Source organism: Pteropus alecto, unplaced genomic scaffold, assembly GCF_000325575.1.
Source record: "Pteropus alecto unplaced genomic scaffold, ASM32557v1 scaffold39, whole genome shotgun sequence".
NCBI lineage: Eukaryota > Metazoa > Chordata > Mammalia > Chiroptera > Pteropodidae > Pteropus > Pteropus alecto.
Window position 1 is genome coordinate 6,268,557 of NW_006443568.1, and position 15,463 is coordinate 6,284,019.

The 15,463-nt window shown below is 53.1% G+C and overlaps 1 protein-coding gene across 1 annotated transcript in view; it reads left to right on the forward strand.

The window, feature by feature from the left end:
* Positions 1–14,535: 14,535 nt before the first annotated feature.
* The window catches only part of SDC3 (syndecan 3), a 12,573-nt gene continuing 11,645 nt past the window's right edge, over positions 14,536–15,463 (forward strand). Inside the window, exon 1 of the mRNA XM_025041391.1 lies at positions 14,536–14,556. Coding sequence (XP_024897159.1) covers positions 14,536–14,556 — 21 coding nt within the window. The remainder of the gene's footprint in view (positions 14,557–15,463) is intronic.

The window sequence follows — 15,463 nt, forward strand, 5'->3', positions numbered from 1 at the left end:
TCAGTGTCCTTCTCCAGCCTCATCCCTTTGCCCAGGAGTCTTCCACCGAAGACTCCTGGCTATGCTCTGGGTAAACAGCAAAACATTGTCTCTTATGCCTTCATGTCTACTCATGTGCCATTCACTCTGCATGGACTGTTCCCTTCTCCAGTGAACTCCTATTCATCCTCCAAAACCCGGCAGTGATGTCCCCTTCTTTGGGGATCCTTTACCAACCTCTCCTCCCTGCTCCCATGCACAGCAAGTCCTTCTTCAGCCCTTTCTTTCCTGCTTCCCTCTTCTAGATTTCCAAGGCAGGGCTTTTCTAATGAATTCTGTCACATTGCTCTATAGTGTCTGGTTCCCCATGGGTTGCACCCTTATCTCCTTAGAGCCCTCACTTGGATACATTGTTGCAGCAGCTACTTCCCCAATTACATCATCTCCCAGTTCAGCCCTCACACGTTACTTTGTTTCATTTCCCCAAATTCTGACATTGTTGCATTGTTTCTTTCTTTTTCTTTTGTACTCTGCACATCCTCAGTCTGTTTGACTTCTACTTCTCCCCTGTTGTCACGCCTTGTCCTTTCTCTCTAGCCCCCTGCTCCTGCGATCCCCAAGCTTGTAGAAGAGGAGAGTGGAGGCTGGCAGCAGGGAGCAGTGGCTGTGACGGACACAGTCTTCCTGCCTCATTTAGCTAAGGATGGGACTAGGTCTTTTTGGACCCCACCTTTCTGGAGGTGGACATACTGTGGGATTCAGGCTGGGTGACGACAGATCTTCCTCCTCTGCCCTCCACCTCCCTTCCCACTGCAACCCTCCTGCCCATCTCCTCTTCCTCTTCTGTCTGCTCTGTGCTGCCGTGTCCCTGCCCCCCATACCCCCATCCTCTCTTCTCCCTCCTCTTGCTCTGGTCCCCAGAGGCCTCTGCCTCACTCACTCCCTGTCCGGTTAGAACCTCTCATCTCCCTGTCTGCCACTCAGTGGGGTCAGGACCTGAGGAGTCCCTTGGGAGACAGGGGCCTTGAGGGCTCAGGGAGTGGTTAGGATCTAGCTAAAGGGATCATACGCCTCACCCTCCTGGGCCCAGAACCGCCCATTTCCTTCATTCATCCTCCGGAAGTTTAATTCTGAGGGTACTAAGCCACAGGAAATCAGCCCCTCGCCTTGCTACTCAGGTGGGGACACTGAGCCCAAGGACGGAGCTTGCTTGGCTGTTTAAGGTCCCCCAGTGGTGAGAGGTAAGACAGCTCCTCCAGGGCCATGGCCCACGGGTGGCCTCTGGGGGCTGAGCCCTGGCTTGGCTGGATCCTGCTGTCATGTGAGGCAGTGGGGCTGGGAGGCTTTTGGGGAAAAGCAGATCTAGAAGAGGGGGTTTGGGCTCTGTGTTTGGGGGATGGTCTCTGAGGCTTTCAGTTGAGCCCAGGTGATCCTTTTTCTGTATGGAGCCAAGGCCATGTTTCTGTTTAGGTTTAGGCAAGGGGCTGGGTTTGTGCACACATGCATGTGCGTGATGGTGTGTTGCTGTGTCTGTGCTGACACATGGGTGCCCTGGGTGTCTGTGTAGGGTAGGACCTTTGTGGCCTATTCCTTTGTCTTCAGCTGTTTTAGTGGCTCAGATGTGAGGCCATGCCTTGCGGATTCAGGAGTCACTTTCCCTTTCTCAGTTGTAGAGGGCTTGCCTCCAACACGTGGGCCATGGATATTATTAGCCCATGGTGAATAGTAGAGGAAGTTGGGAGATACTCTCCCTACCTTAGGGGAGAGAGGCACACATAGATATGCGCACACCTGCAGACCCATTTGTGTACATGAAAGAACATGCACACTCTTGTCCTGTGCACATATGTGGAGATACAGACTCATGTACATACCCGAACATATACTCTCCCCAGTGCACATGTACCACTCACAGAGATAGAGCCCGTGTGCTCACGTGAACACACCTAGACCCACACAGGCATCTAAGTCCACCTGACAACCTGTGGTGTATACACACGGATGTACCTGCCTGCATGTCCAGAAACACCCCTGAATGTGCTTGCACAAATGCACCTGTGCAATTACATGCATACAACCCGCCCCCCCCGCCCCGCCCACTTTGCTGGGGCTCTAAGCTACCAGGAATATGTCTGTCCTTAATCCCAGCTCTTAATCCTAGAATCTAGGGAGCCCAGGCCAGAGGGGCAGCTGGTCATCTGCCTCCTTAGCAGTGATTAAGGAAGGGGGGTGTGTGTGGAGGGACTCAGAGCTTTCCTTCTGCATGACCTCCAGGTATACCGCAAACTCAAAACTGGGGTTCCTTCAGAGATTTGGTTATATGTAATTTACCAAACTCTGGGTGCAGACATGCTGAGGAGGAGAGAAGGGATGTGGTTGTATGTCTCTGAGGAAAGTGACAGCCAAGGTCAGAGAGGCCAGCGGAGGTGGTCCCTTCATTGAACCACCTGTCCGATGCAGACTCTAGTCGAAATCTTCAGCATGAGCTGTCCCGGGAACTCTGATTTCTAGCCAGCGCATTTCTGGACCAAATTGGAAGAAGAGGCCCAACCAGAAGATGCTGAATTTGGGATCCTGAGCAGGGAGGGGGTTGGTCACTGGGGCAAAGGTGGGATGGAGAAGCTTCTAGGAGGAAGTAAGGCCTGAGCTGGGCATCGAAGGCTTCAGTGCCTGGGGTTTTGGACATGTACAGGGTCTATAGGTGCGTCTGTAAGGGGTGGCTGTGATAAAGGGTAGAATCAGGGTAGTTTGGGTATCAGTCCCACTTGGCCTCTTACTGTGACCACTTGTCAGCTGGGTGGCCTTGGGCAGCTTACTGCACTCGTGTCCCCCTCTGAAAGCTGGATGGTAACCATCACACTGCAGAGTCTGTGAGGATTAGGGTTTACCTGGCCCAGGAACCTGCCTGTTGCAGTGCCCAGAGCTGGTGGCCAGTACTGATAATAATGGCAGTGGTAATTAGAGGTCTCCATCACCACAGAGGTGACAGTCACCACCCCTGTCCTTGTCCTGGGGTTTGGGGAATAAGATGGGGCTCCAGTAACAGCCCCTTGCTCATGTCCAACTTTGAGTCCTGCTTTTCCAGTCCAGGTCCTTTCCCCCATGAGTACTATTTGCTCCAGTTTTGGGGCTGGAACATTTGGGGCTCATTCATCCAGACCTCTCTGGGGCTGGCCCTGGTGGAGCTCCCTGAAGGGAGAGGGACCAAGCTGGTGTGATTAGGGCTCTGATGTAGGAGCCCAGGGCTTGGGCTCTGAGGAAGGTCAAGTGATGGGTGGGCTGGGACCTGAAGGTGTGTTTGGTCATGGAAGGCATGTTCAAGTGACATGTGAGGAGAAGAGAGTGTGCCTCGTCCCTGGGCTGCAGAGACATTGGGGGAAAGGGCACTCAGGGTCCCTAAATCTCTTGTGGGCGTTTGGATTCTGCTGAGCTCAGTGGGGAGGGCTCTGCCTTTCTGCAGAGTCGATGGCAGTGGGCTGAGGGTAGGCTGGCTGGACACAAGGATGCGCTGGACGCGCAGTAGACTGGTGGATGATGTCAGGGGAGAGGACATGGGGCTCTGAGGTTTTCTGTGGCTCCCTCCACCCCAGAGCTGGGACTGAGGACTGGAGGGTCCTTGTGGAGTCCTTGTCTTCCCCTCAGGATCCTTTGTGTCCCCCACCCTGAAGTCCGCTCTGTAAGGCTCTGTGAGGTTACCTCTTCCCCTCTTAGTGGCTAGACGGGGGACCAGAGCCAGAGATGGGGAAGGTCACCGAGGTGGTGGACTAGAGGCAGGGCACTAAGGGGCACAAGCTTTATACCTGACTTCATCCTAGTAGGGGTTTGTGGGGGTACTAAGCACCTGTCTGAGGCCTGGCCCAGCACCCAGGACAGATGAGTCTCTGCACAGAGAATAGAGAGAGAAAACGGGAATAGAGAGAGGAAGTGGCTGCCAGCTGGGCTGGCCAGAGGCCGGTGCCTGGGAGCCAAGTGGCAGTGGGACGGGTGGTGAGGGGCGAGCCCCAGAGATGGGTCTGTTTTCAAGGCTGCCCTAGATGGCCACACGGGGCAGGGGACAGATACACTTGTCTTCAAATTCAGATGTGCTTCACTGGTGCGGCCTTGCCACCTTCTTACCCTTTTCCCTGGCAGGGACATATATCCTTATGTCTCTTCCTAAGGGCAGCCAGGGGCCAGCCATCTAGACAGAGGGCCCCAGCGGCGGCATCCCAGGGCCCCTGAGAGTTGGAGCTGGGACACTGGGTGTGGGGATGAGATGGTAGCCAGCCCGAATTTGGAGCTGCCTCTGTTCTCTTGGGTCATTCTGGGCCGAGGCTCGTCCCTTTTTTTCATTGGCCTCAACTGACAAAGTGGCCTTTGACAAGCACAGAGGAGGCAATTGCTGTGCTGGGCAGCTCCCACTTGTGGTTTGCAATGTTTGCCCGTCTGGAGGTGAGAGCTGGGGAGGCTTTACCTGGGGCTTGGTTGGGGGAGCCAAGGATGGGAGAAAAGGCAAGCAGGGCTATGGCTCAGCACCTCTCCCAGCTGAGTATTTGAGTCCAGGCTCTGCTGTGTGACCCTGGGCAAGTTTCTCATCCTCTCTGAGCCTTAATCTCACATTCGTTTTTCTTTTTTTTCTAAACAACAGCTTTATTGAGATTTAATTAACATGCCATACAATTCACCCATCTAAAGCATATAATTCAATGGTTTTTAGTATATTTACAGAGTTGTGCAACCATCACCAATGTTATACATTTTTATCACCTCCCCCAAAGAAACCGTACGCCTATTAGCAGTCACCCCCCATTTCTCTGCAATCCCCTAGACCATCGCTAATTTCCGTCTCTATGGATTTGCCTATCTTGGACATTTCTTATAAATGGAATCGTGCTGTGTGGTCCTTTGTGACTGGCTTTCACTTAGCATAATGTGTTCAAGGTTCATCCACGGCAGCATGCATCAGTACTTTGTTCCTTTTTTTGTTGAATAATAGTCCGTTGTACAGACATACCAACCTTTCATTTATCTATCTATCAGTTGATGAACATTTGGATTGTTTTCATTTTTTGACTGTTAGGAATTATGCTGCTATTTTTTTAAAAAAAATATATGGACATATGTTTTCAGTTCTCTTGGCTTTGTACCCTAGGAGTAGAATTGTTAGGTCATATGGTGACTCTACGTTTAAGCTTTTGAGGAAGTGCCAGACGGTTTTCCCAAGCGGCTACACCATTTTCCATTCCCAATGGTGGTGTACGAGGGTTCTAATTTCTCTGCATCCTCACCAGCATTTGTTATTTTCTGACTTTCTGATCCCATTCATTCTTGCACCCATTCATCCCTTAGATATTTCTAGAATAGAACATCTATATTTGACAAGGCCCCACCTGTCTCTCAGGACTCAGGAGACAAGGGTGAGAGATTGGGCGTCAGCCTACCCCTCCCTTTCCTGACCGCATCTGTGTTTCAGAGTGTCATCTTGGGAGGGAGGTGGCCCTGGAGGCAAATGTGGCCCCTAGGCAGGCCTCTGGGGGCTCTGCCGATCTCTTCCCGGTTTTGTTCGTTTGAGTCCCTGCTCTGTGCCTCAGTTTTCCATCTGGGCGATGGTAGTGGTGGCCCTGGAGGCCTCATGGCTCACACTGTCTGAGTCTGGCTCATTCCATCTCTCTAAGTGGAGCAGCTCAGAAACCAGTGGGACAGCTCTGGGCTGGGGGTGGGGAGTCGCATCCCCATCCTGTGTGAGTTCATGCTGATTATAACTAACCCAGCATATGGGAAGACAAGGAACCACAGCCACACTGCTCAGGAGGCTGGACCTGGACACACGCCCTCACACACACAGATGGGGGCATTGTAGGGGTGCGTGTGCATATTGTGTATCCTCAGGGTGTTGCTGGCATGTGCCTGGGGAGGCTTCAGGGAGGAGCTCAGAGCCATGTGGTATTCTATATTCTAGCACAGCTGGAAGGGCTAGGCCTGCCTTGGGCCGACTCTAGCAGGGGCTGTTCAGCGTTCTGGAGGAGGGTTGGGGGGTCAATGTAGTGGAACCCTGGGGCTGGCAAGGTCCCTGGAGCCCCCTCACCTGGCTTCCAGTGTCCCGCAGGATTTCTCGGCCCTTTGGGCTGGCCTTCCCTCGGTTTCTGTGGGCACGGGAACCAGACACATGGCACTGAGGCTTCTATCTGCTCTCAGCCCCTTCCCTACCACCAAGCCCTACTCCCACCTGCCTTGCCCCCTTCAACTCCTTCCTGACTCTCCAACTGAGTTCTCTGACCTCCAGCAAGCTGCCTGGCCTCTCTGAGTCTGCGGAATATGGAGGCCCATTTTACCTGGCTCCATCAGTAAGGGGGTCTGGTGCTTAGTAGGTGCTCAGTAAATACTACTTTCCTCCCAGCCCCGGCCTGGTTGTAAAGTGGCCAGAATGGTAGGTTCTACTGGGAGCCTGCTAATCTGCATGGTTTTGCATATAATTTGCATAATTGTTTCATGACAAAACATATGTTGGGAGCAGTCTCAGTTTCTCTTCCCTCCTCCCAGCTCAGTTGGCGTCTTCCTGGTTGGGTTTTGGAGGGACCAGAGAGAACCGTTGTCCAACCCCTTTTGCACATGGGGAGACTGAGGTCAGAGAACAAGGCCCTGACTAGAATCACATGGTGGCTGGGGACGGGAAGTGGGCGATGTAGTTCTTTGGGGTGGTGACCCTACTCACAGTATTCATTGAACGACTATTGATGGGGGCCAACTGTGACCCTGAAATATTTTGGGCCCTGGGGACACAGGAGTGGCCTCTGCAGAACCAGTCACTGTCCCATGGAGCTGTCGGAGGGGGAGACAAACATTAGAAAAGTAAATACACAAGCCAATGTCAGGCAGTGGTGAGCTCTGAGACAACCCCGGTGTCGAGAGAGAGTGACAGGGTGTGTGGGAGGTCATCTGGGTGGATTTGGTGGTCAGGCAGGAAGGCGAGCTTTGAGTCGGGACTCTGTGTCACATCCTAGCACCTACTAACTGCAGTAACTGCTTGACGTATCATGTGTTGGGAATCATTATCCCCATTTTATGGGAGGGCAGACTGAGGCCCAGTGAGGTACAGGGACTTGACCAGGGCTCTCTGGAAGGCACACTGGAGTATATAACCCCATGCTGGGCTGTTCCTGGGAGGCTTATGGGTCCTAGGAGTGGGCGGGCCCTTTCCCCCGTCTGTTAACAGGGATGGCTGCAGAGCCTGGAGGCTCAATCCAAGTCACCTGCTGGTGAGTCATGGGGTGGTGGGTGGGGCTGCACATCTGAGCCAGGCCACCTGTCACGGAACAGGAGTTGTCCTCCAGTTTTGCTCATTCCCAGAAATGCAGTCATTTGGTCTGTCTGTCTGTCTGTCTCTATGCCGGGCCTCGGGGTGAGGGAAGGGATGGTATGTGGACTCTTGACACTCACTCCACCTTTGGGGATATCGGTGAAGGCTCAGAGCAGGCGTGCACTACAGTACAAAGAGCGTGGTTCTTAGTGTTGAACTAATGCTGGCTTCGGATCTGGCCCCATTGCTGTGTGACTTTGGCCTAGTTACTGCACCTCTCTGAACTTTGGTTTGCCTGTCTGTGAAATGGGGATAACAGTCTTTCATGGGTAAGACATTCATGAAGAGAAATGAGGCACTGAGCACATGAAGAGCCTGGCACATAGTGCCCCCTCCGTGCCAGCTGTAACTGTTCTTCACAGTAAGGGACAGAGTGGCCCCAGGCCTCCTCCAGAAAATGCCCCATGAAGTGAGTGTCGTATCACAACCTGGGACCCTGCACGCATTCGCCGGGGTGCAGGAATTTACTGAGCACAGGATTTGGTGTCAGCGAGGCCAGGGTTCAAATTCTGCTGTGCCCCACACTGGTAGCCTAACGGCCTCAATCTCCTCTTCTGTAGATGGGGGCAGTAGTACCTGCTTCCCAGAGTGGCTAAGTAGGTTTATTGAGACCCGATAGAAAGGGCTCATCTGAATGATGGGAGAATGGTTGGTGGCCCCTCCTCCCCCAGTAAATGACAACACAGTGGCAGTAGAATCCCTGAGGAAGGACTCCCGATTTGGACCAGGCAGGTGGGTGGTGTGTGGAAACCTTGCAGAGGAGGTGCTGTTTGAGCTGACAGAGCACATACCTATCTTGCTAACTGTAGGACCCCAAATGCCTAGAATAGCATCTGGCACACAATAGGTGCTTAATATATACTACGTATACGGATTAACCAATCAAGTAGGTGCTGGCCAGGCAGAGATGGAAAGGGGTGTTCCAAGAAGCAGGAATAGCACGTGGAAGGCCTACAAGTGTCCCAGTTACAAGAACCGTAAAAGGTTTAGTGTGGGAGGCAAGTGGAGGGTGGGCAGCTGGGGGAGTAGGCTGCGGAGTCTGGAACCAGGACCTCAGTGGGTGGTCCTGCTCTCAGGCATGAGTTTGGGGACAGGAATAAAAGCAATGTGAGTCAGAGTAGTCAGGGGGGTGATGCTGGAAGGCAGGTAGCTAGGATTGATGGAGCAATGAGGGGGAGGGGTCCCACCCAGCCTTGGGTGGAGGAAGGGACTGGCTTCCCAGGGTTTTACTGTCATCCTTCATTTATGTAGGCATAGGTGACAGTGTGGGCAACTCTAGGGTGGCGAGGCAGCACCCCGACTGAGACTGGTGAGGTGGTGGGGCTAGGAACTGGGCTGGTAGGAGAAGGTGGCAGGCCAGGTGGATGAGGTGTCTGGGTACCATGGGCCAATGTGGCTGCTAGCCAGGATGATGCCAGGGGATTGAGCTGGCCCTGCCAAGCGAGCCCATCTGGGGGTGAGGCTCAGCTACACAGGCACTGGGTCCCCAGGCCCTGCCAGCTCCCTCAGAGGCTCTTGTGTTGTTTCTGCTGTTCCCTCCGTTTGCTCCTAAGTTTCCTCAGGAACAGTCCCAGTGGGGTCTCTGCAGAATGAAGGGGCCAAGGCATTTCGCAGACCAGAGGATGGTAGGGATGGGCACTCAGAAAGAACGCGCTGTTCCTAATAATAAAAACACTCTGAGTTTATTGTAAAAATACAGACAAGTTCTGAATTTCATTGCCCAGAGATAGTCTCTGGGAGACTTTAGTAGAATTCAGCATTTAGAAATTCACCTTGGTGGTGACTTCCTTGAAGCAGGACCAAGTTCTATGTAAATATGTTTGTAACCTATTTTTCACACTTAATGATAATAGTATCAAAGCTAACATTTATCAAGGAATTCGTTAACATGTTGCCATGCAGGGTATCCTCCAGTGAATTCCACAAGGTAGGTATTATTATTATTAGTTCTACCAGAAAACCAGGCTGAGATAGTTAAGTACCTGCCCAAGGCCACCCAGGTATTGAAAGACAGAACCATCTGTATGATCCTCATCAACAGCCCTGTTGTATTGCCTCCTGACAACCTGTGTGTGCATTTTCCCATGTCTTTCAATATCCTTTGAAACAAGAAAATGTAAAAGCCTTCTCTTATGCATTATGCTTTTAATGACCTGATTCAACAGTGCGGATTTGTGAAAACCCAATTATTGATAGCTGCATAATATTCCATGTTATGGTTATACTCTAACTTATATAATTAGTCCCCTGTTATTGGGAATGTAGGTTATTTCCACATTTTCTCTCATAAATAACATTGCCCTGGATCTCTTTGACCCGAGGCTTGAATTCTTAGATGCCCAGAGTGTCAGAATCAGAAGGGCCCTTAGAGCATCAGTGAACATCGACTGTTCATTTTACAGTTGGGGCAGTGGAAGTGCAGAGACTTGTTTGGGTCTTGTCTCGGTCTCAGAGGCTGTGGCCTCCTGAGCTGGGACGTTGCCTGCTCTCTCATTGGGCCCAGGGTGGGTGTGGATGGGAGCAGCGCTTCCATGGGGAAGGGGGCTTCTGGGAGGATGATGGGAGCACAGGGGTGAGGAGTAGAGAAGGTGACGGAAGAGGTGGACTGGAGTTGATGGTGGAATTCAGGGGCGGGGTAGGGAGAGATCTGCTGTCAGGATGTCCTTTGCAGAACAGTTGGCTGAGATGGGATGGGCCTAGAGATGAAATGGTGTTTCCTGTCCTCAGAGCGACCCTTGTGGAAGATCTGGGGTTGGGTGTTTGGAATAACGGCGGTAGGAGGATGTGTCAGCAGCAGTATGTGTCTGGGCTTTGCTGATCTTTTTTTTTTTGATGGGAAGGTCTGTCAAGTTCAGCTTGGGCCTTCTCTGCTCCCCACCCCCAATTCCACTCCTCCCCCAGGCCCCTCTGCTCTCCGGGACCTGGGCTCTGTGGCCCCTTCCCCAGCCTATGCAGCCTTTGTGCCCTTAACCGCTCCAGCAGCAAGTGAATGTGGTGGGTGCTGGGTTCCCAGACAGGGCAGCTGTGGACGGGCGGGGTGGTGGAGACGGAGGTGCCCCCTTCCCGGACCAGGCTCTCCATTGTATATCCCCCTTGGCTGTCCTGCTGCCCGGAGCCTGGCCCCGGCCCACATTCCTGCGGTGATGCTCTGGGTCTCCTGGCTGGAACTGGTGAGCGTGAGGGGCACCGAGTTCTCACAGGACTGAGGGCCTTTTGGGGACAGAGACTGGTGGGGATGAAACCTGTAGAGGTCCAGAGGGCTCTGCTGGAAGCAGAGGCCACTCTGCTTCCAGGAGTTAGTCTTTAAGTCTCTGTGTGTCGTTGGACAAATCACTTTACTTGGCACAGTAATTCCCCCCCACTGAACCCTCTTATCGGGGGATAGGATAATGCAAGTCTTTCTCCTCTCTGGGCCTCATTTTCCACATCTGTAAGAAAGGAGAGTTGAACTCCGTGATCACTCAGGCCTTAAGGTAACCCCCACGGTGGGAACATGTGCCATGGTAGTACCAACAGATGATCACTGACGCCACCTGCGCTGGCAACATGCGTCCTTTTGGTGCATTATCTCACTTGATTCTCGCAGCAGCTCTGTGAGGCATGTGTTATTGTCCCCATTGAACCAGGTAGAGGCTCAGAGAGGTTGAGTCACTTGCTCAGGGTCACCCCACAAGGAAGCAGAGCTGACCTTGAACCCAAGAGTGTCTGAATCTAAAGCTGGGCTACCGAGCGCTGCTCACAGTGACCTAGTCACCAGGAGCGTAGTGCCTGAGTCTGGCTAATTCGAGGAAGGAAGCTTGGGCAGAATTAATTATACTTGATTTTATTCTAAGCTTTTGCAGCATGATTAGCACCGCACAGGGGTGCTGGGCTCCTGGCCCCCTGCCAGCTGACCTAATTCGTGTGTCTGTGTCTGTTTCTGTAACTCGCTCTTTCTCTACGCTCATCCAAACTCTTTCTTCTCTGAACTTGCCCCTGCTGGGTCGCCTTGAATTTGCTGCTTAACCTCTCTGGGCATTAATAGCCTCCTGTGAGGCATGGGTGTAAATCATCCTGATTCTGTTTCTCTCCTGAAGATGGTGAGGCTTAAATGAGATAAAATCTTCAGAAATAATAATAATGGGAATATCGACATATAACTAACAATAATCGCAGCTGTGCTTATTTATTCAGTGCCGGTGCCGGGTCCTGAGCTCAGCCCATTACCTGCGTTGTCTTATCTTCACGGCAGTGCTCGTTTTGGCAGCACCTAGACTAAAATTGATGCTCATAGCCACTCTATGAGCCACATCCTGTTATTATCATCCTCACTTTACAAATGAGGAAACCGAGGTGCCAGAAATTCAGGGGCTTGCCCGATGTCCCACAGGTAGGAAGGGGAGTTGCTGATTGGTTCTGGCTTGACCTCTGTGCTCTCCAGATGGGGGAGGGCACGCGGTGAGGGCTGCTCATGAGAGACTCTAGCCTTCCGGTCTTGGCAGGAGGCTGGGGGCAGAGGGAGGTGCCCTGGCTTTTTCTTCTGAACATGTCCCACGCACTCAGAGCGAGTGGCTGTGGAAGCGAGGGAGGGGACTTACCTGACATCTAGCTGCTCTGGGTCCCTCACCCACCCTAGCTGTTCTAAAAGGATCAGGTAATGGTGGGTGGTGAATGTGGAGGGTCCTCTAATCGCTATGGGAGCCTGAGGTGCATCTTTGGGGTGAGGTCAGCTCAGAAGTATGGAGGGGGCAGTGAGGGAAAATGGCAGGACGTGTCAGTCCTTTGGGAAGGTGCCATGTCTCGCCCTGGGATTGTGTGTGTGCCCGTATGTGCCCAGGCAAAAGGATCAGATAATGGTGGTGAATGTGGGGGGTCCTCTAATCGCTATGGGAGCCTGAGGTGCGTCTTTGGGGTGAGGTCAGCTCAGAAGGAACAATGGAGGGGGCAGTGAGGGAAAAGGACAGGGACATGTCAGTCCTTTGGGAAGGTGCCATGTCTTGCCCTGGGATTGTGTGTGTGCCCGTATGTGCCCAGGAGGGAAACTGCATGGTGCACGTGGACAGTGCACGTGTGTGGAGGGGACAGGGGAGTGCAGGTATCAGGGGCCTGTTGGTGGGCATCCGAGAGAGGAGGTCGTACACGTGATGGGTAGGTGCTGGTTCACGGGTGGGTGCTGGTTCACGGGTGGGTGGGTAGAATGGTGTATGAGAACATGCGGTGTGTTGGTTGTGTGCTAGAGTGTGCGTACAGTGTGCATGGACATTGGGTGTGTGTGGATGACTCGGCAGTTCTGAGCTTGTTCAGGGGGTAAGTGGGGCCGTGGGTCATGGGTGCAGGAGCCCTGGCTGAGCAGCAGGTTGGAGGTGGCTCTGGGCAAGGATTCCAGAGACTGAGGACCTGCGCTTGTGTCCAAATTCTAAACTCCAGCCTCAGTGTCTGCATCTGTGAAATGGGGATAATGAAACTCTGGGAGGCTGTGACGACGGAAGGAGGCAGCACGGGCACTGTGCTTCCAGCGCCTGATCTGGGGCAGGCCCTCAGCAGTAGTGGGCAGAGGTCTCTAGAACCCCCTGAGGCTCCTTAGTGACTCCCCTGGGGAGCTCAGCCCTTCACTGGCTGCTCAGAGAGCCTCCAGGTGGGTGTCTGGTCTCTGGGATTGGAGGTGGCCGGAAGCAGAAGGCTCAGGGGCTTCTGCAGTGGGCGTGCTCTCCCACCTGTGCATGGTGGGTATGGAGAAACTAACAGGAGAAACTGTTTACAGGTTGTGAGCTTTGCGTCAGAGCCTGAGGGTGTCTGTCGCTCTGTGCAGATGCGTGCAGTGGTGCGCTTGGACATGGGGAGGGGTTGGTGTGTGCCCTGGGTGAAGTGTGTGCCACTCATGTGGTTATGAGATTTTGCCGAAGTTTATGTCGAGCCCGCGCAGTGGTGCGCTTGGACATGGGGAGGGGTTGTGTGTGCCCTGGGTGAGGTGTGTGCCACTCGTGTGGTTATGAGATTTTGCCGAAGTTTATGTCGAGCATCTGTGGGTGGGTTAGGTGAGGAGCAGGGTGCAGTTGTGTGTCTGTGTGTGTGTGCGTGTGCAACTAGAGGTGTAGTAAAAGGATGAGACTGTGATGCTGTGTGCCAGACAGTATTGGCCATGAGCTAAGATGGGCACACAGGTTAGGGTCGGTAAATGTTGCTCATAATTGTGTGTGTGTGTGTGTGCGCGCGTGCGCGCGCGTGTGTGTGTGTGTACAGCTGTGTGTTTTTGTAGAGTGTGGCCGGGATGTGTGGTGTGTGCACGAGGATGTTGCTGGATTGTGAGCTTAGGGCATGCACGTGTGCATGTGTATGTGTGTGTTGGGTGTGTGGGTATGTGCATCAGGCACTATGGGTGTGAGTTTACCTGGAGGAGTGTAATGAGGGTCTGGAGCCCACAAGATCTTGGGGTATTGAAATTCAGTTCTCCTTTCAGGGAATGGCATAGATAATTATAATTATGCATGGATTATGCAAATGGGAGGTCATTTAGGGGTCAAAGGCTGTTTGTCACCCTCCTCCTCTGACATTTTGTGACTTCTGAAGCTTTCTCTGCTGCCTCCCAGGCTCCCTTCCCCACCCCCATCTCTTTCCTCTCTCTTTTTTGTCCTCCTGGGAGCTGCAGCCACCAGCACCCCTGCAGCGTTCCTGGAAGGGTCTCCCTGAGCCCTGGCACCCAAGCTGGCCCAACGAGGGGTAGAGATGGCACTCAGCCACCTTGAGGGGGGCACTGGAAAGATGGCATCTTGCACCCTATCTCCCACCCCCACAGGTTGCAGGGGTCCCCAGCATTAAGCTTCCAAGGGCGAGTTCAGGTGTGACTAGGCTATTGGCCACCCCTGCCCCCACCCAATGTGGGGGCTGCTTATTTTTCTGGAAGAATGTTCCGTTGGATGCTGGTTTGGAAAATCACTGAGGTGGCCCCTTCCCCAGCTTTGTCTGATGAGCATGCAGCTAAATTAAGATGTGAGAGAATTTTCTCCCTCAGCCTCCCACTCTCGCCTTCTCTCTCTCACACAGGGAGTGTCCTCCCTACACTCCCCTCTCCCTGTCACCACCCACCTTGCCCCTCTGACCCCTGGCTTTCCTCTGTCTCTGCCTCTCCATCCCATGTCTCTGCCCTCCCCCCTTCCTGTCATCCTCTGTTCCTCCATGATCTCTCCCTCTTCTGCACCGCCCCCCCCCATCTCTGCAGGGAGCTGGAGCTCCTGGTCCTTAGCATGGAGGAGATGGTCGTCATGGTAACGGTTGTCATGTCATTGGCTACTGAGTTGGGAATAAATAGTATCTAGGTGAGAGCTACCTGAGTGGAGGCTGATGGGTTTATAGACGATTCCATGCTTGTCTCTGAGCCTCAGAACTGCACAGCATGTGCCCCTCACAGTGTCCACCCCCCATGCATGTGCCTATTTGCACCCAAAGGCACACCAACACACGGTACTTCTCTGTGGCTGGGTATCAGGGTGCGTATATGTTCTCTCTGTGTCTCCGGATGATTCGAGGGTGTGGTTTTGGGGGAAGTGGTCTTTGGATTTCTACAGGTCTTTCTGGGAGCAGGATTTTAGGGGCTGCTATGTGGCACTTGTCACTGAGAAATCATGAGGACTCCCTATTTTGGCTCCCACATTTACTCTAGTTTGGGGGTCCTTAGGGACCACAGACTTCTTAGAACCTCTCTTCACAGCAAAAGGTCTCCCAGCCACTCCCTTGCTTGCCTAGAAGAACAGAAAGACAGTGCAGATGGTCCTGCCCAGGGGCGGAGCCTGAGCCCTCGGCCCTGCTCCATCCCCATCCTGCCCTGTGGCCCTGCGGCAGGAGCTACAGGCTCTGGCTTTAGGGGGCTTGCCTGAGGACTGAGCAGTCTCCAAGAGTCTCCACCTTAGCTGGCCCAGGTTTGGAGGCTGGCAGTGCGGGGAGCCTTCTAGCTTCCTTAGCCCAGGTCCTGGGGGTTTGTTATTCTGGGCATTAGGGGTGGAGATGGGAGCTGGGGAAAGTTGGACGATAGCTGCTCTGAGCTTCTGGAATGTCTAAAATGGAGGAAGACCCAGCAATTAGTCACGGGAGCAATTACACTAATTGTTCTACTCTCTGACTCACTGGTAGCAAGTAAATACTGATTAATTCATTACTTTGAGACTGTGTGTGTGC